General features: G+C 34.3%; 1 protein-coding gene across 1 annotated transcript in view; it reads right to left on the bottom strand.

The window, feature by feature from the left end:
• Positions 1-26,492, bottom strand: part of SEMA3D (semaphorin 3D) — a 205,694-nt gene that overhangs the window by 55,942 nt on the left and 123,260 nt on the right. The window contains exons 5-8 of the mRNA XM_058297091.2: positions 19,126-19,245; positions 14,444-14,537; positions 11,391-11,519; positions 2,010-2,152 (exon numbers count right to left, since the gene is read on the bottom strand). Of these exons, the coding sequence (XP_058153074.1) occupies positions 2,010-2,152; positions 11,391-11,519; positions 14,444-14,537; positions 19,126-19,245 (486 nt within the window). The remainder of the gene's footprint in view (positions 1-2,009; positions 2,153-11,390; positions 11,520-14,443; positions 14,538-19,125; positions 19,246-26,492) is intronic.

The raw sequence follows: 26,492 nt of genomic DNA, 5'->3' as shown, positions 1-26,492 counted from the left end.
AAAGAAAGCATTTAAAACCACATGTTGTAAACATTTGAACAATGGCTCACATGTATAGTGAGAAATTCCAAAGGTAGTATTGCTTTCTTAAGACAATACTACAATGTACTATAGTATTTTTTAAATTTGAAGTTTTGCTTTGACATTACTGAATAAAGAGATATTAACAAATGAACTTCTATTATATCTTTTTTTAAGTAAATTCATCCATCATGTTTGCTTATTTGAGCTCACAAGTTGTTAGCTTTTTATCTAAGGACAATGGTGTGACAAAACCTTGCTGTGTGGCCTCAGAGTTTTTTTTTGTGATGGGAAGACCCATTTACTATAATTCTCTGCCTTTTCAGTTCTGTAGGAGTTTATTACTCACTTAAATATAATATGCCTTGTGAGACGCTGAAGTTGAGTTTAGGTTATACCTTTAATAGAGAAATCAATAAATGGGATGACTATAATATTCTTTAATATATTTCTTCACTTCTAAGATGAAGTTTTCCATTATGTTTATACTAGGGTAAATACATTACAGTTCTACATCAATAGCTATCAAAAGGATTAGATCTATCAATAACTATGTATTGAGCTGTCTGAGAAAATGCACACTTATTATGTGTTACATATATTTATCTGAAAGTACCTCTTGAATTACATTTAATTGACTGTTAATCTCTTATGACATATTTAACAAAGCTCATTTATACAAAGGATGTCAATCCACAGCGCAGCTTTTCAGGGTCAGGATACTGTTGTTGTAAGGCATGCTTCAATACACTAACACACTACGACTACTCCAAGCGATGGCCATTCATCTCCAGGCAAGAGGCTTCAAGAGAAATTACTGTGAATTCTTAGACCCTGAAAGAGTGAGGATGTTTTTTAGAGAATCTGTCCCCTGGGGGTGAAGGGATCCGTGGGGGACAGCATTATTAGCCGGGATATTAGGTAAAGAATGATCTGGGCTCACAAGTTGGCCTCACTGAAAAGCCATGTTTTCATTAGCACTTTTAAGTGCAATCATGGTTTGTGTTTCTGTCCCTAGAAGTGTTCAGAGGCCTGAGGGCACAGATACAGACAAAAAAAGATGGGTTCAGATGGAAGAAAATGAAAAGTTTGTAAAAGAACAAAGAAAGCTCCTGCTGAGAGTATTTATTAACTTAACAGCTCTGCCTTTTAGTAACTGAGTTTATTCTGAAGGTGTCTGTCAATTTAAAAACATTTCAGCGAAGATAAATCCAACTAAGAAAAAAACATACTGAAGTCAAAAGTATGGTTTTAGTAGCATTATTAATCTATAAATTTGTATTCCCTTAAATGAAAGCACAGAATGGAGAAGGGTCTCATTGTGTCCCTCTGTTTCCTATAATGTACCTTAAATGTCAATATTCAAAAACTAATTGCAGTGTTCTTTAAATCAATGCTTTGCAGTTTAATTAGTTTTTTCCACGATATGCCCTTTTCTCTCAGAATCTAATCTAGACTATCATCTAGAAAATAGTAACTATAGTAATAATATAACCATTTTTAAATTATTTTATCCATGTTAAGATACATATTTTTACATGTATGGTGTGTGCTTTCACAAAAATACTAAAAATGATTCTTTTAGGGTTTAAGTTACATTTGTGATTATGCTACAATACTCTTACTCTTTAAGTGAGGTTATTTAACATGGTATAAAACATTTCATCTCCACAGATCAGGACAAAGCAATCACCTCACTGGGAATAGCAATAACTCGGAGAAAGATAGCTCAGGAAGAGAAGCAAGCTGCCAAAAAAGTCTAACTCACACTGGGGAGCAGTTCAAGCCCTGGAAAAATGTACTATAGTATTTTTTTAATTGCAATTCTTTTTTCTTTTTACTTTTAGATTTCAAATTACATATGTAAGATAGCATGAATCTATCCTACCATTTTGTGAATAATGAACAGTAAGTTTTGCTTTGTCATTACATGGTTAATTGTTTCAGGTGTATTCATACGTGCTTTATGTAAAATAAACATGTCATACCTTACAAACTCTTCCAACTCGAGAAAGGATGGTCTTATCAGAATTACTGCCTTCTTGAGATGATTCACGAAAGAAGAAATATATTTTATCATCATCTGGATTATAGGTGTCTGGTATGGGGAAAGTTCCAATAAATTTTGCTCCTGGTGAAAAGAAAAGAAGCTCTAATATAAAATACCCCAATAATTTAACCACTTACAATGCTAGATGTCTTTATATGTATAAACATTTGCAGCAGAATAAAAAGAAAATGAAACCTCTCGAATGTAGTATATGAGGTAGCTACACAAATAAACATAATGCAGTGTAGGAACATGTGTTAGCATTAAGAGGCCTTGGTCAAATTCTTTAGGAACTCCAGAGACAGGAGGCTTTCCATCTGACTGGCTAACACACAACTGTTACATCTCAACTAAATTACCTAAACAGTTTCTACAAACCTGGAGCATCTATGATTTTATATTCTCCGGTTATATGATGGAGTCACTACTTTTTAATTATAATGTAGTTTATGATAAGCTTAGTAAAAACTACAAACACATCTGAAATTTTTACATACCTTCATGTTTTTTGACACATTTTGTGTAATAGCCAAAGTGGGTGGGGGTGTACACAGCTAACAGCACGTGGGTCGCCTCTAGTGCATACTGGCTTTTGAGGCATTGTGACTGGATTTATATCCTCATTCTGCCACTTACCAGATGAGCGACCTTAGGCAAATTATTTACTTTCCTTGTGTCTCGATTTTTCTAATTTGTGATACAAGGCTGCCAATATCATCAAGGGTTGTTATGACTGAGTGGGTTAATATATGTGAAGTACTTAGTGTCTGGCAGTGCATGACACATAATGAACATTCAGTAAACATCATTTACTATTAGGATGGTGATGGAGATGATTACCGACAAGAGAATGATTAAACATTGAGTACATCCATACAACTGTAAAAATAAAATGTAGTGATTTAAAAATGAACTAGGTCTCTATGAACTGGTACAGAAGGAGGTTCATGATACACGGTAAGTGAAAAAGTAGTTGAAATAAAATAAACCCCTTTATCCTGCATCAACGAGAAAATTACTTAGGTTACTAAATTCTCATTTAAGAGTTTTTTATAATTTTGCATTAACCACATAACAGATCTATACTTGGGTGATATTAATTTTCATAAATGGTCCTTTTGCTGAATGTAAAGGCAACAGAAACAGTAGTTTTTGAGGAATGAAAGATATTAATTAAGTAGAAAATGCAAGGCTCCTGGAGGGAAGTACAAGCTACTGAGGTTTAGGAAGTAGAAATCTGGAGAAAAGAAGACAAATGTCCACATATCCTCCTCCAATATGGTGGGGAGAAAATACCAATGTTGCTTTTTCTACAGTTTTGCCGAGGACCCTGGTGACTTTATACCCTAGAAGCATTAAAAATCATTCCCCTGCAAACATTTAGTCATCACCCAGCAAAGAAGACTTCACAACAGTCTTCTCTGACAGATAAAATTAACGCTGGAGTCCCAGTCATAGGTCATTTACTCTATCATCCAGTCCATCTCAGTCAGCCTTGTGTCTCCCACGCAGTCTCAGCTCTGCCCAAAAGGCAAGCCTTAGAAGGGAAAACAAATTCTTTATCCCCCTTATTCTTTACCATTTCCCTGCTCTTTTCCTGGAATTCTAGAACTCCAATGGACTCTAATGCTCCTGAAAATCTCATTTCACTAACAGATATGGTCTTAGAAGATTACACAAAAATTAAATTTTAGGAAATCATGATTGAAAAAAAAAAATTCATTTCCAATTAACCTTAAAATGGCAAGGCCCATTAACCAGTCCACTCTAGGTATTTCGGTTTTTTTTGTTGTTGTTGTTCCCTGTCCCTTTTTCAAATTGTTGATACATCATAAACACTTGGTTGTGAATCACTCAGTTAAAAATCCTTTCATGGCCACAAATAAATGAACATTTCTACTTTTTGATTTAAGTACATTATGATTTCTTCTATAAAAAACTCTTTCTGGACATAAATTTTCCTACAAATGTAGCAATAGGATTTCATTAAATTCATGAAAACAAACAAACATTTACTTATTTACTACTCTAGTCAAGATCACTTAGAGAAAGAAAAGCTGGTAAAAGCAAGGGATACAAAAATGAATAAGAATCAATCTTGAAGTGGATTAGAGTCAGGATAAAAGAAATATTGATACATGGTCAAAATATGACTTAGGAAAAAGTCTATCCTTGTCATTGTTTCCAATGACTTGAGAGGAGACTGTGACAAAGAGGAGAGAAAACCAATTCTATATAGTCCAGGCGTTAATAAAAATCTAAAGGGAAGCAGATATGACTTAAGCAAGTGAGTTCCAGCCTACCACATGGGAGGTCCCAGAATCAATTCCTGGTGCCTCCTGGAGAAGATAAGCAACACAGTAAACTGGGGGGACAGGCAGGCACAGGGAGCTGATGTAACAATATGATGCAACAAGGAGACACATAAAGGAAAGCTAATGAGAGATGCAGCAAAGCAGGGAGCTAAGGTGGTTCAAGTGATTAAGCACCATTCTCCTACATGGGAGGTCCCAGGTTTGGTTCCTGGTGCCTCCTAAAGAAGAGAAGCAGACACAGAGAGTGCACGGCAAACATACACAGAGAGCACACAGCAAATGGACATGGAGAACAGACAGCGAGTAAGTGCAAACAATGAGAGGGGTGGTATAAATAAATAAAATAAATTTTTAAAAAATCTAAAGAACCTTTTGAACCTAGAGATGCCTAATATCAATGCTGCCAAACTGGATGAAAATTTCCAGGTAAAATGGTATGTGTATTTTTAAAATAATTAAATATAAAACTAAATAAAACCCTATAGTTGGTTCTTATAAGTCTCTAAGAACCACTGATATAAACTATTTTCAATATTGGAGATAGGATACAGAGAGAACTCATTAACTCATGGAGAGCAATGCTGATGACATGGGAGTGAAGACTGAATAATAAATACAAAAATCTTCATTAAAATGGGAACCAAAAGGATAAAACTAAAACCATGCATAAATGATGGGAATTCTATTGCTTTCCTGTTTCTAGATAAATATGTGAGCATAAAATGGACATCTATCTAGTGAGAGAATGAGATTGTTCTCTATACAGCGAGAAAATGAGAACTCACTGATTTGAAGCAGTAAAGCATCAAGACTTAAAGGAATACTGGTGTGAGGAGCAGTTGCTTGGAAAGGACAAAAAGCTTCCATCAAACTGAACAGTAGTTACACGAGCTGATATTTTGGTGTTCAGTTTACAGAATCCAACAAAAGAAACACAATTTTAAAACAAGGCAGAATGTATAAGGTCTAAAAGGAATACCAGTAAATATGGCAAACCATTTCCATATTGCAGAGGTACATAAAACATCCCACTTTGAATACAAAGCATTCACGTATTGCCAGATATTAATATTTAAAATGGTTGTGACGTAGAATATGACATTGGTCTACCTTTCAGTAATTTCATCATCACATCAACGGGAGGAAAAGAGTGGATAGTTTTCCAAATGCTGTTTTTTAAAAACATTAGACTAATATATAACATAGTCTTGCTGTGTTTATTCAGTTACTGTTTATTTTATTGAACTCTTTTAAATGTTGGTTCTTGTTCAAGACCTGTAAGAACATTGTTTTGGAGAAGGACGGTAGTGGTATTTAAGACAAATGTTCATTATATGAAGAAATCTAATTATGATAAAAGTTATTAAACAGTACCCTGTTCTGTGACTTAAATAATACCACATTTATGAGTTAAAAATAAACACAAGTTTTAAGAATAAAGGGTTTCTTTCTTGCAGACTGTAGTCCTGTCTTAGAACACTGATTTTAGCACTTTCTAATAAAAACTCTTCCCTGAACTGCTGCCAAGTTTGGGTAAAAATAGGTATCATTTAATCTTTACTGTTCAGTGTATGACATGCATGATTTTGAAACAAACTATTTAAAATCATACCAATAGACACCTGGGCTTTATTATAGCACATTTTTCCCCATAGGCATTTGAAACACATGTCCTAATAGGGATGGACTTTGAAATTGCCCCCTTTTTACAAATGAACCTAGTAAGACACCAAGACGCACTGCCAAATGAAAATGACATAAACTCACTTTCATTTAACTCAGTTTTCATTTCTCCCCATCTGCCTTTTTTTCACCTATAAGAGCATACCTACACCATGACTTATTAGAGTGAGGTCCTAACGTCCATTTCGTTCACCTTGTAATATCTTTTGCCTACTAACTAATTTTTTATTTTACTTTTCTGTGTGGAAGGAAAATTTATAGGTAACAGAAAGAAACGTCAAATGGAAACTGCCTCCATATGTTAAAAATGAAATTTAAAACAAGAGTGCTCATTTACTCCAGGGAAAAAAAACAAAAACACATGCATCTGAGGCATCATTTTTTGCTTTCATTTTCCAAATGGTCATACTTCTTAGTTTTATCCAAAATTGTAACAAAAATTCAACTGTGTTTGGGTACCCACACTTACTTATTTTTCTATTCCTGTTTTCTGATATGTCTTAAAATTAAATTTGATAAAGAATAGTGTGGACAGGACGCATCCAAGTCTTCATCTAGAACAGGACAGAGTATTTCATCCTTGCCATTTTTCATCCTCCAAAGGAGGTATTTAATAGGTGGACTAGTTTTTCAAGGGAAGAATCAGGATTGATACTTTTTTAGCTCATTAGACCAAGTCCTACAGAATCTCTGAAAAGATTCTTGTATGGATAATGGGGAGGTTAGTTGAGCTCACTCTGGTTAATCCCAGGCATGGCATGGAACCCAGTATGGCATACACACAGGCATTAAGGATGATAAACTCCCTAAATGGTTCAATAAGTAAAAGAGAATTATGAAATGTTCATGCAGCGGCACATATTTTTAAAAGTTAATTCTTTAAAATCTGCATCTCAAGAGTTAAATACTCAATTGCAAAATCAACTTAATTTTCATATTTTACATAATCCAAACATAAAATGAGCATTTACATTTATAAGAGTTTAATTCATCACAGATATTGAAAAACAGGAAAATAAATTGAAAATAAAAGTATAGAAAGCAAATTTTAGCAGGAAAAAAAATCTCAAATAGTCTAAACAGAAAGAAATCATGCACTGATGTAATAATATACAGGAGAGGTAAATAAAACATTGTCATTGATCCCATTATTTGAAATATTAAAGATCTGTCCGTTCTTCACAACCTGGCAACAATCTTAAGAAATCTGCTAGTGGGTTTCACATCTACTTGCTAAATGAACAGTAAATAAAATTTGCATGTGCATTACCACTACATGACTGTGAAACTACTCTACATAATAATAAACAAGGACACTTTAGATCAGCATTGTCCAAAAGAACTTTCTGTGACGATGGAAATGTTCTAAAGAGTCACATGTTGCCAGGGGTTGCCAGAGTGGACAGTGCAGCTTTAGACCAAGAAGGCTGACTCAAGAACTACGCTGTACGGACAGTGTGAAGGCAGAAATACAGCCTTCATTCTCAAAACTGCTATCAAAATAACAGTGTAGCTCCAGGCTCAGGAGACATGTTATGATAATCTTCTCAGAAGCTTGGTATTATGATCTAAGCCTGGGTTTGGTGGCCAGGAGACCTGGCAAATCACTTCATCATTCTGGATCTTCACTCATAAAATATGAGGCTGAATAAGGTAATGTCTAAAATCATATTTGCTTCTAATAATTGCCAAAGTTCCTCTAATAATCACTGCCTTTTTCTCACACTCCTGACTCTAGCCAGATAATACCACTGAGCTCAATCTTTGACCTATAAGCTGGCTATATTTGGTCATATCTAGAAAATGACCACTATCCAGAAAGGAGAAGAGAAATGCTCTCTGAGCAAGACGATCTTTTGTCTTGCCAGGTTCTTTCTCATTAGAAGAATCTCACATAGTTTCTGCCATTTCTCAGCTTGCTTTGTTGGAGTCTCCACATGGGGCAAGAGGCTCCTGACTGATTGGAGCTCCTAGAGTAGATGCCATGTAAAATAAATTTGAAGAGGAAATGACTGAAAATAGGGAGATGAGATAGCAAGAATAAAATAGTTATAATAAACTGGAAATGAGGTGAGGAAGAGCTCTACCAAAGGAGTAGTGACCATGAAAAGAACAAGGTCAGTACATATTCTGAAGGAAATAAAGCCTCTTAATTAGAGATCAGATAAAAAGGATGTTGGAGAGGAAGGAATCAAAGATAACACCAAGGTAATTGGGTGGATTAAGTTAAGTTATGATAGATAAAAATCAGGAAACTGGTAGTGAAGGACAGGTTAGAGGGAAAAACGTGATTTTTTTTTTTAATTAGCCTCATATGATTTTATAATTTAGATTTAGTACATATTAAATATGCATGTGTGTGTATGTGTATGAAACAAAAACTTGTGCGATTCTCAAAGCAAGTTAGTGGTACAACCAAGATTAAGTCTTGGATATCTTTATTACTGTATTAAGCAACCAATTTTTTAAAAAATCTGAGATGAAAAATATTATACATTTAAGTAAATAGCTTCAAAAAACATTTAGCTACAGGGAAAGCTATTAGAATTCATGAACTCACGAAACTATGAGTAAAATGGGAGAGAAGGAAAAGGTGATTAATAGTCAAAAATAATAGAGATGTCAGAGAGCATTCAGGGTTTTAGCCCCACTTCCTAACTCTCTCACCTTTAGGAACAATAATGGTGATGGTAATGATGATGGTGATGATAATATTAACATAAATTCAGCTCTTAAATTTTTCTTCTAACAAGATTTACTATATTATATAATATAATCTTCACAAAACCCTGTGACAGAATATATTTTTTAGGTACTGGGGCTGGAGATTGAACCCAGGACCTTTTATATAGGAAGCTGGCACTCAACCCTAGGCCACATGGGTTCCCCTGAGTCGGTTTTTCAGTTTATTTACTTGTTGTTTGTTTGTTTTTTGTTTTAGGAAGCACTGGGGACTGAACCTAGGACCTCTCATGTGGGAAGCAGGCGTTCAACCTTGTAAGCCACACCCGCTCCCCGGATACTGTTATTAAACCAAACTTTTAGGGAAATAATTTTGCATATAAAAATTAAGTAATTTGACCGATGTCACAAATAAGTGGTAACACCAGGATTTAGTCAAAGTAATTAAGCTCGAACAGGAAGAAAGCTAAAATTATTTTGTCCAAACTGGGCACTGTTGAGAGTTAAAGGACAACAGAAGTAAACTGGAAATACCCTAGGAAAATAATGAAATATGGTAACCCTAGCTATTAACCACTGTGTAATTCTGCCTTGAATGACCTAGAACCATAAATGCTAGCTCTCCGAATTTCTAATCATTTGCTTGCATTTAATTGATTGAGACCTACCTTGTGTATCTTTTCTCTTACCATCCCTTTCTTCCTTTTTTATTGTTTCTTCAATTACAAAATTTTCCCAATATCCAAAATCTTCTCTTAAACTTCACCTTACATCCTTACTATCTTCTTCCAGTCACAAACAAATATCTTCCCTCTCAAATATTCTTGGCTGTATATTCTCATGCCCTACCCCACTGTCACAGCCTTTGTTCCATCTAGTTCTCAATTTCTGCTTTCATGCAGTGGTTCTTCTCTCTCTGTCCTCATCTTAATTTAGTTTTCCCTTCACATTATTGCTGGATACCTTTGCAAGGAAACAAAGAGCTGATTTTCTGCTTAAAAAAATAAGCCATATGACTCCGTATTGGTTTCCAGATAATATTTACGGTTCCCAGCCTCATTTCCCACTCTTTCCTTGTGCTTTAAGTTGATCAGGGCAGTCGTTATCTCTGAGGTATTTGAACCCATCTCTATGTATCTTCTCAGACTCAATGCGTAGAAAAGCAATGATTATACAATACGGCCTCAAAAGTGGGATGTGGGATGTAGGGGAACCACTTTTTTTCCCTATATTTTTTAATGTAACAATTTTTTGATCTATGTATCTTTAAAAAAAAGACAATTTTTAAAAAGTTTAAAAAAAAGTTGTTCATAAAGACAATGTTAAACCAGTTCATATGCTTCCTACTCTAACAGTCTCTCCTTTGTCCTCCTAAAGACAAAATAGAATAATCTCTTAACAGTATGGTAATCTGATGATATTTGCCCTCCACTAAACTCAGAAATATGATCTTATACTTCATTTTAAAGCCCTAAGAATATCTTGGTACCTAAACGCATATTAAGTTATTCCATAGGTGAAATCTATGGAGGTGCTCTCAAACCAGTCATTCCACAAAGACCTCATAATATATAAGAAGATAATCTTGCCTTGCAAGGGTGTTAAGAAATTTGAGTAATCACACAGTTGAGGATATTCTTCTTAATTTGTTTTCCCTATCAAAAAGGTACATTTTGGTCATTGAAGATCATATTATTAAGTATGTGAATCTAGAGGTTTTGACTAAAGAAGCAAGGACTAATTACCATGTACAAAACAAATATTTGTGTTGTCCTTGTTTAAATAACACTCTGAAAAATAACCCTTAAGAAATCTCTACTCTGCCCTCTTCCACTATATCCCAATATTTATGGTAGGAATGATAAATATTGTCTGCTTGCTTAAACAGCAGTGTTACAATGCAATAGAATAAAGTCCTATGTTACATAGAAAACATGAGAAAATTATGAGATAATCTGACCCATTTGAAGGCAGTGGAGGAATAAAAAAAAGGAAGCCTTCTCTTATTCCTTAAGGTAATTTTAAAAATTCACTGGGCACTTTTCCTTTGAAAGTATAAAGTACTCTATGACCCATAAGCAAGTGATCAGACAAACTAATGGCAAATTAATTTCAATAATGCTTAACAATTTGGAGGGACATGTCTTAACCCATATATAAATTAACTTGTAACAACAGAAGGTACCGTGATAATTTAATTCCTTTCAATTGGGTTCATAGACAGTATTGCTTAGTGATTAAAAAACTAAGTCAGCAGAGTAAGATTACTGGCTTGAATTCCAGTTCTACAACTGACAAGGTATAGTACCTTGACAAATTATGAACCTTCTCTGTATATCAGTTTACTTGTAAGCAAAAAAACATAATAATAATATCTACCTTTTAGGTTATTGTGAATATTAAAAATACCAATTAGAGCTTTGAGTGGTTCCAGCACCTACCACACTCAATGTCAGCTATTATTACACATACAAAAAAAGTCCTGAAAGTTAGAGCAATTTAATGGGAGATTATTTCAAATGTATTTCATAATGCTGAGCTAAATCAGTTCTCCCAAAGCACATTGGAGTGAATAATAATGTGCTTCTTATCTATCCAAAAACAAAGATAAAACAAACAAAGGTGAAAAAAGCACTAACCATTAAGCCAGTAGTGCTCAGAAATGTCAGTTCTGATGTAATGATGGTCATGAGTAGGCCCAAGAGACCTTGTGAACGCAGTCTCTTTGCCAAGGAAGTCAGAAGCTGTTCCAGAGTAGAGGTACTCATCTGGGATGGAGAAAAATAAATAAATAAATAAATAAATAGGACTTCTAAGAGTACTGCAGTAGAGACCATTTATAATCCATAAATGTCACAGCATAAAACCAAACACTTTTACTGCTTAACATCAGAATATATTGTTTGACAAATTTCACTTGCAGATTTTGAAAATTTTGCTTAGTTGAAGAAAAGATAAGTTAATTAACTTTGCTAAACTCATGTTAAATACTTGATTATAAAAAGATGAAAATCTCCTGAATAAATAATTGCCTATGCATTAACTTCTCTTTTGAATAAGTTCTACTTCTGGGGTCTTTTCCCTGCAAATAATTCAAAGATACAATTAGGAGTTTTCCTTATAGATCACACAAAAATTAAAAAGTAAATGTCATAATGAGAAATGGATTGTGTAATTAGTATTTACTTAACTGACACAACCTCAATGACCACAACTTTTCTTTGCCTAACCTCTGCTGAAAGAGAGCTTTCAGCACTGAAGTCATTCTTTGTAATTATAACATGTTGCATTCTTTGAAGCTAATCATGTCTCTAACAGTTCTGATAAACAGGAATTCTTGAAAAGGGAATGATGTTGCCATTACTGCATACCAAACTTCTTTGTCCTATTATTTATGGAAAGTACATGTCCATGTTTTATCATTTCAAGAGCTGGAGACTGAAGAAGCAGGAGGAGGGGGAGAAAGGCAAGAGGGAAGAGAAAGAGAAGGAAGAAGAGGGGAGGAGAAGAAGGGGGAGGAAAGGAAGAAATAGAGGGGGAAGAGAAAGGTGGTTCAGAAGGTAGAAGATGTAGGGGAATAGGGGAGGAAGAAGTAGAGAAGGTAGAGGAGGATGAAGAGGGAGGAGAGAGGAAAAAGCAGAAGGAGGAGCAGAGGGCGGTGGAGTGAGAGGAAGAGAATGGGAAGAAAGAGGAGGAAGAGAGAGTGAACTAGAGGAAGGGGTGGGTGGGCTTATGCAGGAAAATGAGAGAAGAAAAAGGGTGATCGGCAAATATTCCCTAAGACTAGTCGCAACTTTGGGGGAGTGGTGACAGGGAGAAGGCTGTCCCTAGAATACAATATTTTGCCACTTTGAAAGTTAAGCCTCTGGCTATTTCAAGACACCTTTATAATCAACTCCTGTGCTGCCTGCAATTAATACAACAACAAAAGGCCAATGTCTACAGAGCATTTAGATGATCTAAATGCCTAACTATAAGAACAATCAAAAATACAGCTTTATCATGAACTTTAATTTTTCTCATAAACTTGTCTTTAGATTCCTATCGTTACATAAAGCGATTCAGGTACTTTCTAAAGCATCTGATTATGTCATCTAAATAAGTCTTTCACTGAACTAGTTGGAACGGCACAGCCTCAGTAATGACAATAGTCAACTTCTAAAGAAAAATAGAAAAGACAGAGGAGAGAAATCCAGTTATATAAACTAGATTTAGATATAGTACCACTTCTATTCTCTTAAGGTATTCCCTAAAATTTATCAGGTAAATGGAAATATTTCATTGTAAGGCTAATTATAAAAAATAGAAAAACAAAATGACTATGATGACAAAGGCATTTTGAAAAACTTTGGTAAGAATAAAGGAAGCAAAGCATCACTTTAAAACAAATAAAATTGCTGATATTTGAATATTTGTTAGTTTTCCCAGAAAAAAAAAATGGTATGATTTAACCTAATAATTTGATCTGTCTACTCAGGCTTTAAAACTCCCTTCTTTGCATTTAAAATTCTTAGATTTCTTAAGAGAGGATGCCCATGCCTATAATTAATGGTTGTTGTTTTATTATTTAGGATGTGTCAACCTCTCTTGGCAGGTCAAAATTATAAAACATCTATAGCACATTCTTTGAATAAATAATGAATATCAGTCATATAATTTTCAAAACACACGCTTTCACTTCAAAGCAAGATCACTAGTGCTCACTATCTGAAAATTAGAATGTCATGGTGTTTCACTCTTATTGTCATTCAAACATTTGATTAAAATATTTTCTAAAAAGAGACTATAGTCAAGAACCAAACCAAGACAAAAGGAGTCCTTATAATGGTTGAAATTCAGAGGTCATGCGGACATTCCTCAGAACAGGCTTCAGGCCACGTAGTTCTGTCTCCTTTGAAGGGGACAGTCACCTCATAAAAGACTAAGTTTTTAAGATCTTAAGAAACTAGCAGATACATTCAAATTTTCTTTCATATAATCCAGTTAAAGTGATTTCTGGCAACAAAGTGTTATAATAAATAGATAGACATTCTACTATCTGTACTCTACAGTTTAATTCATTTTGTTATTAATTTGTCAACTCATGCTCTATTATTAATCCTTCTACTCAAGTTGTCAACAAATTTTGTACCATTTGTGTTTATTTTTTTTAATTGAAAATATTATTTTATTTATTTTCAGAAAGATTCCCAAAGGGGCTATTATCCAAATTAAACAATAACACGAGATTGTGAACCAAAATAAAACTTTTGCAATTAGAATGGATAAATATGACAGAGAACCAATTAGAAACATTGGAAGAGAGTTTGCTGTATACTAGGCCATTTGTGTTTAAGGAATAGCCAAGTTTTACTTCTATACTGAGCTAAATAGGAATATAGACAGATCATTTTAAGAACAACTGAGATATCTCAATGTAAGGCTACAGAAAGAATCAGAGTGCGAACACCTGCATTACAAAGGTCTTCAACCAGAAGTTCATCTCAAAAGGAGCTATGCAGACATGAAGGATGACTGGGGCCTCGCTTGATTGATAAGGTACTAGAGAGATTTGACACTAAAATACTGGAACCAAATAAACAATAGAAGATTAACCTAAAATGATCTTTAACTCAGGCAGAAAATGTGGTTCAATCTCCACACACCTTTGAGAAAATCACCTCAAGTAAGAACGGCCTGTTGCTGATCTTACCTGTCATGACTGAAGCAAAAGGCTGCTGAGGATCAAAAGGACATTTCAGTCTGCCAGATTCCAAACTATGTATGTCTAGTTTGAACATAACTTCCTGTTACAAGAAATAGTAACAAAAGTGAGATTTTTAAAAAATATCAGTCAGCAAAAACATAGGAGATAAGAACTAAATCCTAACTCATTAATTCAATAAAAAATGATTGAACATATTGCATGCACACCCTCTGTGTTCCTTAACTCTTTAATAAATATTATTTCTGGCAGGATTCAATTACTATGTTTTGGTCTCTTTTTACCCAAAGTGGTAATAATAATATTAAGTGTTTCAACTGTGAGTTGTAATATACTTATCAATTCACTTGGTCTGAAACAAAATTATTTTCAAATTTATCATCAAGCAAACACATTTCTTAAGACTAATAAATAATTACTGAGGATAGTACACTAATTTCCTCATTTTAAAATATTTTTTATAATAATTATAAGATTCATGATAACAATTATTGCCTATCTGCCTAAGCATTTGTAGCTAGAATAAACTACGTAAACCTGTGATATTTTGGCATTGTAGTGGCAGTAAAATGTCCTAAGGCAGGCAGTTCATTTTCAGAGCTGTTGATACATGTGGGCAAAAAATCCTGTTAGAGTATTTTCACTATTACAAAAACACTGTAAACTTAAAAGCCACATAGTTATTTTGGCTGAAACATCTATTTTTACAATAGTGGCCACAGACAGAATGACATTGGCAGGTTTTTAATATTCAGGAAAAGAAAATAACATCTTGAGTTGAACCTTCCAAGAAAAATATGAATGTATAATGAATATGGCCTTTGAGCATGAATGTTTCAAACAATGACAATATGACCAGCCAGCAAAAAGCTGATGACTTGCTTTATATGTGTGCTAGTGAAATCCAGTATTTCAGACATTCTCTCTAGATCGAGTTCTACAAAGTTTTATCAGAGCCCACATGCAACAAGAAAGGACCCTTCAGTGCTACTTATCTAGAAAGCAAGTAATGAAGCAAAGAGGAAAGAAGTTGGATTATTCGGTATACTATGTTGTAATTTCAAATCTTTTTATCTTCTTTTGAACAAGACCAGAGTAACTACTGCCTCTTTAAAAAAAATGGAAATAATAATTTAAATAGCCTAAAAATTGCTGCTCCATAATTTTAAGTAAATGGATTTTAATACTAACAATAATAGTACCTGTTGGGGTTGAATTGTGTCTCCCCAAAAACAATATGTTGCTTTCCCAATTCCCTGCTACCTGTGAATTTGACTTTATTTGGATATGAAGGCTTTGTGAACATAATTCGATAAATTAAGATGAGGTCATACTGGATTACCCTAAATACAATAGATTAGTGCCCCTATAAGAGACATACTTTCACACAGGGGAGAGGGTCACGTGAAGATGAAGGCAGAGACTAGAGTTATATAGCTAAAAGCCATAGAACGCAAAGGATTGTGAGCCACCACCAAAAGCTAGGGAGAGGCAGCTTTTGTGAGAGGCCACCACAATTTCTGGCTTCTAGCCTCTAGAACTGTGAGAGATGAAATTTCTGGTTCTTTCAAGCAAGACAATTTGTGCTACTTTGTTATGCTAGCCTTAGGAAAACAAACAACACCTAACATTTAATAGGTCCTACTCATGTGTCAGTACCTTTATGCATGCTGACTCACTGAATCGTAACAAGCCTGATGATGTAGCTACTGTGATAATTCCAGTTTTACAAGAGGAACATTCAAAATAGAAGGGATTAAGTACCTTTTCCAGTCACACAGCTAGTAAAAGGCAAGACAGGAGCTAGAACTAAGGTTCCTTTGCCAAAGTTCATGCTCCTAGCCTGAGTTTTAAACTCATGGATTTAAAAATGTGTTGAAAACAACTTGTAGAATCATCCTGACCATGTGACATAATCATGTTCAAGTATCTTTAGTTAGAATAGGTCAGCTAATGAAAAGGTGTGATAGTGCAGTCTATGCATAAGAACACATTTAGAGCATGCTTCCCAACTGTATATGGGGCTAGAGCGATCTGAGACTCAAAATACTTGTAGATAATGGCTCTTAAATATAGTTAAATGATCATTAAGGATATATTATTCCCCATAAGTCAAACAGAACTATTTACTCTAAAACCTATAATGGGATATTGTAAAGTGAAGGTAACCTGAATCCTGGTGCCCAGAAGAATACAGTAAAAATCCAGGGAGTACAAAGGCACCCAGGAGGATACCTGGGAGAATGCCATAGTGGACACAATTACATGTACTTCTATTTTCACATGTAACAGTTCATTAACATCTCAAGCTAAGCCCATAAAAGTGGGACCTGGGGAGGGAGAAGATAAGGTCAAGAACACTAATAGGAAAATGAAGTCAGAAATAGTGGATGATTAAAAGTACTTCCTGAAATAAACTGACTGAATTACATGACACTCTTAACTTTTGAGATAACTTCAATTTTGTAAGATTTCCCTCTGAAATTCCTTAAATTTAATTAATTATGCAACAAAACACCTGTCTGGGCTGCACACCTAGAATATCATTTAAGAATTAAAGAGATGAGAATGACATTAAGGATCATAAGGAAACATTACAAGTAATATCATACCCATTTAAAGATGCAATTTCCAACCACAGAGGGGAGATTCCAAAGGAATGAACTTACTTCCAATCAAATTATTAAGGAGCTATCAGTCACTCTAAGAATATTTACATATATATGTAATTATCTATATTTATCTATTTAACTTCAGAATATATATCCTATCTCAATAAATAACACCACTCTCCAACTCAATGCCAAAGCCAGAAATCTGGGATTGATCCTTAGCTTTTTCCCTTTTCTTCCCATTGCCCCAGCCATATTTAGTAGTAGTCCCCCAAATACGCCTTTCTCCACCTTGCTCGTCAGTTTTGTATGTGCTGTTCCCTCTTTCCAGCCATTTCAGGAGCAAACTTATTTACTTGAAAAGGAAAAGTTCTCCTAAACTTCCTCTGGAAGTGTAATGATTTCTTATAAAAGTTCCTGGGACTAATAATTTATAAAAGAAATTAATCTCCAAGTAGGTCTGTCATTCAGTTACCTGTAGTCCTGGCCAACTGAAAGCTCACAGGGCTCAGTTCCCCTTGCTCATTCATAATTTTCTTATTCACAGAACTTTTAAGTTTTACTGCCCCAGGACTTCTTGACAGTCTCAAGCTAATTAATTAGCTCCATCTAAATTCCCTTTCAGCACTTGGGACTTTTAGGGGCCACAGAATATTATTTGCCTCCCTCAGCAGGTTGTGAGTTTGGCCTTTAGCCTCAGGCCTCAAAACATACCCAAGCAGTGGGGCTATCTCATATAATTATGCCCTATGCTATGAGCTACTGTTATATATTATCCTTCATCAAAGCTAGGCAGGAGAACATTACACCAGTAACAAAGAATGATGGATGCAAGTTGCCAAGTCTCCTTGTGGTTGGGAAAGTTAACTATCTGGGTTGCTTTATTTTCAAACAGTTGAATCTGGCCTGGTTAGACATGTTGGTTAGAAAAGAAAATTTATCCAGCCGCAGTTGTAGGTTTGATCTCTTCATGAATCCTTTAAATCAATGTAATGCAAGCCGTTCCCTAAGCCCAGACTTTACTTTCAAACGCACAGCCAGTGATCCTGCAAATATGTGTGGTTATTCACAAGAAGTATATATGTAAACATGAGGATGACAGTGCAAGATGACAATGCAACTTATCAACCCATACAAAGGACAATTTAGAGTACATTTTCTAAAGCCCAGTTGAGCATGCTTGCTTCAAAGGCAGGCTGCCTTGGTTTAACTCCTTGCTAGATCTCTTATTAGTTGTGTGATATAAGACATATTATTTAATTCCACTGAGACTGAATTTTTGTTAACCTGTAAACTGGGGATTGTAATGATACTAAATTCATTAGATATGTTGTAAAATTCAAAAGAAACAATTCATATAAGGTGCAAAGCACTCTGCCACAATGAAAGCACTCTAAATTATTGATTATTAAATAAATTTCATAAATCTTCATATTTCCCATTTCTTTAGATGCTTATTGATCTCTGCAATACATTATCCTAATTAATGCAACCTTTATTTCCACTACGTCAATTTGTTTCAGCAGAAACAATTACTTCACGGTGCTATTTAATGTCTATACCAATTTAAGAAAATCATTAAACATCTCTGTTGCTTAGTGTCCACAAATATAAACATTATCAAAAGACTCAAACTTATTGGAAGGGGAAAATTAAATAGTTTATAAGATGCAATTCCTTTGCAAGATCTTAGGGAAAATGGATTTTTACTAATAGCAACATATATAATTATGGATTCAGTTATGAAGGAAACTTAGGGGACACTGAAAATACATAATGTAGCCAATGGAAAGTAAGCATTTTCAACTTTTTAGAGTATTCATTTTGATCATCTCACTAAACACACAAATTTAAATAGAAAAATTACTAGATAGATAAATGGTATAATCAAATTGACAATCCATAAAATGCTTAGGAATATGAGTTCTTGTTTATAAACTATATGTTTCAAACCATAAACTCAAATTTGACTGTTTTATGTCATAAAATGCTCATGGCATTAAGTAACTCAGTATTGCAACGCATTATGTTTTCATGCCATTCTTTTCATTATTTTACCTCCTTGTAGACTCCAAGATCAATATATCCACATATTGGATGAAATGCTCCAGTTCCACACACATAGATGTGAGTTTTGTTATAAGGTTGAAGTACTCGGATGAAATTTGCACATTCTGTCTATTGGACATAAAAAATAAAAGTATTACCACACATTTTAGGTTTTTGAAAGATTATCATTCATACCACCTGTTTTCCAAATAGATAAATCATCAAAAATAAGAACAAAACGAAAGAAACTATGAAAAATGTTTAAACACCTGCCTTAGCAAAGGATAGAAAGCAAATAGAGAAATCATAGTGTAAAGGAAGGACATTTAAACTTTCTGAAGTTATAAAACTTTTGAACTAATCAGGGTGCTAGAGAGCAAATCTCTATAGTGGTATTGAATGGGGCATAAAGAATGGAAACCAATGGAATATCAATGAGACAGCAGTACTTTCTTTCAAGAAGAAATCAAAGAACAAAATCCATCACGTTCTGATGTTCCCAGTACAGCTCCTTCTGTTTGCAGCATCACCTGTCCCAGCTACACTGAGCAACATACAGAATACTGCCATGTATTCCTATACCTTCATTCCACTTTTATTGATGAGGATATTTCCACTTATTTTCAAATGTTACAGAGCATTTAAATCTTGGCTTAATATCTGCTTCTTCCAAGAGTCTCCTCTGCTATTTCAATAATTTTTTTTCACAAGTAAATTTAAGTGATTTTTTACATTTCTAATAGTTTTTTATATACTTATGCCTAAAGATATTTCTCTATAGCCCCATTACCTTTATATCTCAATTATTTCTATCCCCGGTTTAATTAGTGACTGTCCATGTTTCAGAGTGTTTGTTCTATACATTATACATTATTTTCAATTTAATTCCTGTGATTTCATATCTTACATTATTAATGAAAGCAATTTTTTAAACCATGGCTTCCTGATCCTGGGCCCTTAAAGCCATGAGAAAAACTGAGCCATAGCAGACTTTTATTCTAGATAGACTCTACCCAGGAGAGAGACAAATGTTTATTGAGGAAATTGGAAACCAACGAAATCACTGGAAGTCAAAGAAAAAGTCAGGTCTATTCCTTCCTGAAGGACCAGGGGTTCCTCATCAGACAGGCACTAACCTAACAGCAAGATTGTTAGGAGGATCATAAAAGCAAAAAACAAAACAAAACAAAACAGACAGTGACCTAACCAGTAGGGTGGATCTTAAATAAAAATTTTAGAAGGCAGACAATGACTTAACTGGTAAAACTGCTATGTAGATTAAATGAAACAATATACCATTTAATACTGGTGAATTCCTTATCCTGATTTTGACCTAAAAAACTAGTTATCCAGTGTCTGCTCTGATTTTAGGGTAAATAGCTACATCTGCAAATCTGTGGTACTATTCCTAGTTTCTACTTCTTTCTTCAACCAACTAGCCTGGCAATTTTTTGTCCTAAGGATTTGTAGATCCCCTTTATAAAATCTGTACATTCCACCAGAGAAGAATGTTACATTGAACTCAATGAATCTTCTACTTTCTGCTTCCTTATCAACAAAACAGTTGCTTAAGGTTGTATGAAAGGCCAGTATTGGCTGGTAAATTATCCCTCAGTTAGCCACATAGGAGAAGGATGTTTGCTCAACAGTTAGGAAAACTGCACTCTCTAAATATGGTTGCTTGGATTGTATGCTACAAAAGGAGAGCCTATCGCAAGGGTGTGTGACTCACATTCCAGACATTTATTATCCTGATATTTTTCATATGTTTACACTGAGTTTCCATATATTTATTATAGGTTGACTCCTAAGAAAGGAAAGTTTTATATTCATTCAATTTCTGGCAGATAGTCTTGTTTGACGAAATCATATTTTTTAAAAGATTTATTTATTTATTTCTCTCCCCACCAACCCCGGCTGTCTGTTCTGTGTGTCTATTTGCTGCATCTTCTTCTTTGTCTGCTTCTATTATTGTCAGCGGCACAGGAATCCGTGTTTCTTTTAGTTGCGTCATCTTGTTGGGTCAGCTCTCCGTGTGGGTGGTGCCATTCTTAGGCAGGCTGAACTTTCTTTCTAGCTGGGCGGCTCTCCTTTCGGGGCACACTCCTTGCTTGTGGGGCTCCCCTATGCGGGGGACACCCCTGCGCGGCAGGGCACTTCTTGTGCGTTATCAGCACTGCGCATGGGCCAGCTCCACACGGGTCAAGGAGGCCCGGGGTTTGAACTGTGGACCTCCCATGTGGTAGACGGATGTCCTAACCACTGGGCCAAGTCCACTTCCCTACAAAATCATCATATTATGGTAGTTTGCTACCTTTCCATCAGAGTGTCTTGATGAAGGGAACTTTCTTTTGTACAGTTTGTTAAAAGCACTCTAGAGAACTAGCTTCACGTTCTTTAAAATTGTGTTATGCAATCTTGGGTGTAAACCTAATTCAGACAGTAGATAGATCACACTAATGGTTTTGAAGAAATAACGGAGACACAGCAATATAGACAAGCCAAGGCACGCAGCATAAAAATGTAAGCGATTACCGGATAAATATTATTGATGAACCCATTTCTAGAGTGAACAGTTTTCATATTCTCCAACCTTTATTTTGCTCATTTGAGTTCAAGGAAGGGACTTTTATTTCTAGGTCTCTGCTCCTTGAAGAGATTCATGTCATAGTAATAAGATCTACGTAAAGAATGCATAACCAGGACTGGGAGGGTGGGGGATGGGGTTGGGATGGAACAGAATAAATGACATAGATAGAGTGAGGTGAAATTAATTCACTACCAGTGATTTCATCTTCCCCCCACCCCACCCCCAGAAGTCCAGCTTTACCAAAAAGGCATAAAATTTAGAGGATAATTTTTACAAGATTCTGAAAGAAACATTTGAATTAAAAAAATAAAACTCCTTTTCTAGATTAAATTGTGGAGTCAGAAAGATTAGGGACTATGAGAGACAAATGACTATTTAAAAAGGCAAATAAGTACATATCCACGTACACACTATTATTATATAGACGCATATTTATATCTATGGAAAGTGGATATATATAAGGTGTGTGCATATGCAAGCACACGTGTGTGTGTGTGTGTGTGTATAAATTAAAATACATTGCTTAGCACTATCTTTTTTCTTTCACTTCATCTCTCTTGTACTGAGTGGTATACTAAAGTTTCTTATTTGCATAAGAAAGCACAAAGTCAATAAATAGAATCAGAGATGATACAGATGCTAGAACTGTTAATGCCAGATAAACACTATGATGAAAACATACAAGTGTAATAGTTTAAATTAAAATTAGATCTACAAAATTGCATGTTCAAACAGACAAAATAAAGTTAGTGTCAGTTATTGCTGGGCCCAAAAGTCATTATGGTGTTTCCTTATACATCTATATATATACTGTATATATGTATATTTTAATATGTATTTATATATACATATTGTACATATGTACATTTTATATATTTTTGTGTATATGTATTTTTGTACTGTTTTCTTATATATCTATATATGTTTATTAAATAATTATAATAAATATGCACTATTTAACCTTGAAAAAAAAAACAAAAACAAAAATAAGTAAATAAATAAAAAGGCAAATAAGGACTCCTGAGAAGCTTTATATACATAAGAGATATAATTTTTGTGATTATGAAGGCAAAGCTCTGAATCACACGTAAAGCAGGCCACATTCTTTACATTTCCCAAGAATACTTTACTGAAAAATTTCCTTCCAGCTATCCCTGGAAGGTAACCTTTATGCTAGTTTCCTGACTTGGTGAGACATTACGAAAGATGAAATTCTTTCTTTGCCTCATATTGCACTCATGTGGAACAGAACAATGTATTGGTTAGTCCTGAACTATCTGATTCTGCTTACAAAAAAAAGTCCATTCTTATAGACTGCAAGTTTTCTCCAGTGAAGTAGGTATAATTTGTTCACCCAGCAGTCTAGCAGCAATGTAAAGACATTGGTTGCCTGAAGGAAAGAAACCTGTAAACAAAGATCCCAAAAGATATGGTCTCTTACTTTAAATTCTGCCTGGAGCCAACATTTCAACCAAACAACCCAAGCTCAAAAACATTAAGGGGACTTCCCTTTCAACTCATAACTGCATTTTTTAAGCCTTGAAGATTCCGCATTTTTTTTTCTTTTATCGCACAAAATTTCAAAGTTTCACTTAAATAGCATGAGCAATAATTAACTTGATTTAATTCCCTAAAAACTTGCACTGTGATTACTGGTTGTGTAATTCTGTGAGGCATGAAGAAAGATTAACTCTGAGAAGTAGCATTTTTAATTTTCCCTGAAAGCTGGCTAATTTGTCAGCTATTGCCCACAGTAGCAAGGGTTGTTGCATGTGACCTAACAATCCAGAGAATAGCATATTCACTTTGGTAAAGTATTGAATTTCCTTCTGCTTCCCTCCTCTATTCTTTCTTCCTATATCTTCTATCCCTTTGGAAGAAAGAGAAAAGAGTAGTGGGGAGACAGAAAACTAAAAACAAACATCAACTTTTCTATTTTAATTAATGTTACATATTTCAATATTTTACCTCTCTAATATAAATACATAAATGTATAAATAATTAAATAAGTAAAACAAATATAAGTGAGTTAATACTTAGGAAATAAACATTAGTCTATTGGCTAACATTTAGTATTTCAGCTTCTCTTTAGAGGGCTGGAAAATTATTAGCAAAATAGAAGTACTTGTGGCTCTCTAGACTTACAAATAGTCCTATGAAATCCAAATCAACTTTATGTATAATTCTGTTAACTGAAATTTCAATTTAGGTTAAATATGGGAAAACACTCACTATTCTGTTTTTATTGCTAGTATACTTCACAGAATATAGTGATCAATAAACTTTTTTTGAGCATTTACAATATGCCTGCCAGGGTTCTAAATGTTAGGTTTATGTCTAGTAGCCTTCAGATACAATTCAGTGTGCAGGCTATTGTTGAAATCTTAGATTGTTAAAATATTTTAATATGCTGTCAAGTCATTAAAAAATCCAAATATCACACTCGCTATAAAAAAAATGGAAGATCTAACAGCAGAGATTACCATAGAGCAACGATCAATTGTTGTAGAACAGCTAAGGAAAACATTTTAAGGAAGAAGATTGAGAGATCTGTCTATTTAAATATTTAGAATTCTATATATCAAATAGAATAAATTAACAAAGAATATTTTCTACATGAACAAAATGCAAAGTAGTAATATATACTATATAGTATATATATATATATATTTATGCATATATAGGTCTGATAAATCTGTAAATCAGTAAGGAAAAAGCAAACACTACAATATAAATTGATTGAATTACAGGGATTGTCATTTTATTTTTATTTATTCATATAATTTTTTAGGAGGTACCAGGGATTGAACCCAAGTCCTCTTATGTAGGAAGCAGGCAGTCTACCACGGAGCCACTAAGCTATATCTGCTCCCCCAGGGATTGCCAATTAGGAAAAAAAAAAAGTTAACTTTAAGAACATTTAAATATTTAGTATTTGTAGACATGAAAGAATGTCAAGGTAAAAGCTATTTTTTTTTCTTTTTTTGGTAAAGATTAAATCTATTTTCTTTATTTATATTATATATTGGGATTTCATACAAAAATACATGTTGTCTCCATACATTGGCAAGGATATGGGGAAATATATCCTCTTGTGAGCATGCACTGCTGGTGAGAGTATAGAGGAATAAACTTTTTGGAAGAATTTTGGCAATATGTGTATAAAATATTTTACATTCTTCAACAAATAACTCTATTCTATAATCTAAGATGTTCACAGTGTTTATATAAAAGGATATTCATATGCAGCATCATTTACAATAGTGGAAACTGGACACATACCAAATTTCTAGCAATAGGGGATTGATGAAATAATGTATAAAAGAAGGCGGCGTAGCTATTAAAAATAGTACTATAAAAAAGAATTTAATGACATGGGAATCTGGCAGTCTGGTAAGTGAAAAAAAATTGTTTTAAGTGACTATGTATACAATGATTTCATTCTGAAAAATAGTAAATAGATAAGATAGAAGAATAAACATCAAAATGTCACCACTTATCTCTGGGTAGTGTTCCTGTTGGGGGCTATTTACAGATGATTTGTTTCCTTTTTGGCTCTCATGTAATTTGCAAACTTTTTACAATGACCACTTTATTTTACTTTTATAAAAGTGTTCTTGTATTCTTAAAATACAAGAAAAATGAACCTATAGAATCCTAGAAGTTTAGAGCTGGAAGATCTTTTAATTCTATGTAATGTCTCCATTTGATGTCTGAGGGAACTAACACCAAGGCAAGGTTTTGCACCTCTGGTTATGCTGTTAATCAGAGCCCAGTCTGCCTGCAATTTGTGCTCTTTTGCCTCTACTGAGGTGTTTAAACCAATGTTTACAGTGAGCACCAAAGGCATTTCTTTAATGACTTTAAAAAACTTTTTTAATAAACCAAAGCAAAATACTACCAAATACCTTCCAGTCTCCTCTTCCTTTTTTCCCCCTTCTCTGACTTGGACTGAAACTTTGGACCAGGAATGTTCAAGAAAGTTGAATAATTCCCTTTTGTTTCCTCATCTCCACTCTTCTGCTCACCCCAATTAGCTAACTTTCATTACGGTAAATAATTCACTACTTTTCAGTTATATAGTACCTTTGCGGACAGTCTTCCCAAACACTTGTTAATCCTAAACACACTCTTGGGAAGTAGGTAAAAATTACTGGGGAGAAGGGAGGGAAGGGAGTAATGCCAAAGGTAGTGAAAAATGTCAATAAAACCACAGACTTGGCTCAGTTTTTGATTGGCTGAAATCTATGCAATGTTGTTCAAAATAAGGATCTATATTTTGGGCATATTGGAGAGAGCAGTGACTTGAAGGATACCGATTTTGGACCTTATATGGAGAGTTTATAATGTTATATAAGAGTATAGACTATTGGCAGGACTTCTTTATTCTACTCATAGTGCCAATGTTTCCTAGCTGTGAGATTGGGCTAGGCATTTAATTTTTCTGGCCTCAGTTTACGTATCTGTAAAATGGGGAATAATAATAGGATGTAGCTCATTGTATTTTGTGAGAACTAAATGAGATTATAAAAGCAAATCATTGAAAGCAATGCCTGGAACACATGAGTAGTGTAAAAGTGTTATTATCATAAACTCAAATATATTATTTTAAAGGAACAAATTATAAGTGGAGAAGCGGACAAAGACTCATATTACCTTTATAAGATTCAAAGTCAAACTTTAACAACTTTGGTAAAAAAAGAAAAGCACCCCATTTCTAATACTGGATTAGCAGTAGATGTGCTGAAAGGTTAGAGGAGATGGCTGGCACACAAATAGTATTGAA

This window comes from Dasypus novemcinctus, chromosome 5 (assembly GCF_030445035.2).
Source record: "Dasypus novemcinctus isolate mDasNov1 chromosome 5, mDasNov1.1.hap2, whole genome shotgun sequence".
NCBI lineage: Eukaryota > Metazoa > Chordata > Mammalia > Cingulata > Dasypodidae > Dasypus > Dasypus novemcinctus.
The sequence above is the reverse complement of the archived record's forward strand: the minus strand, read 5'-3'. Positions and strand labels throughout refer to the sequence as shown.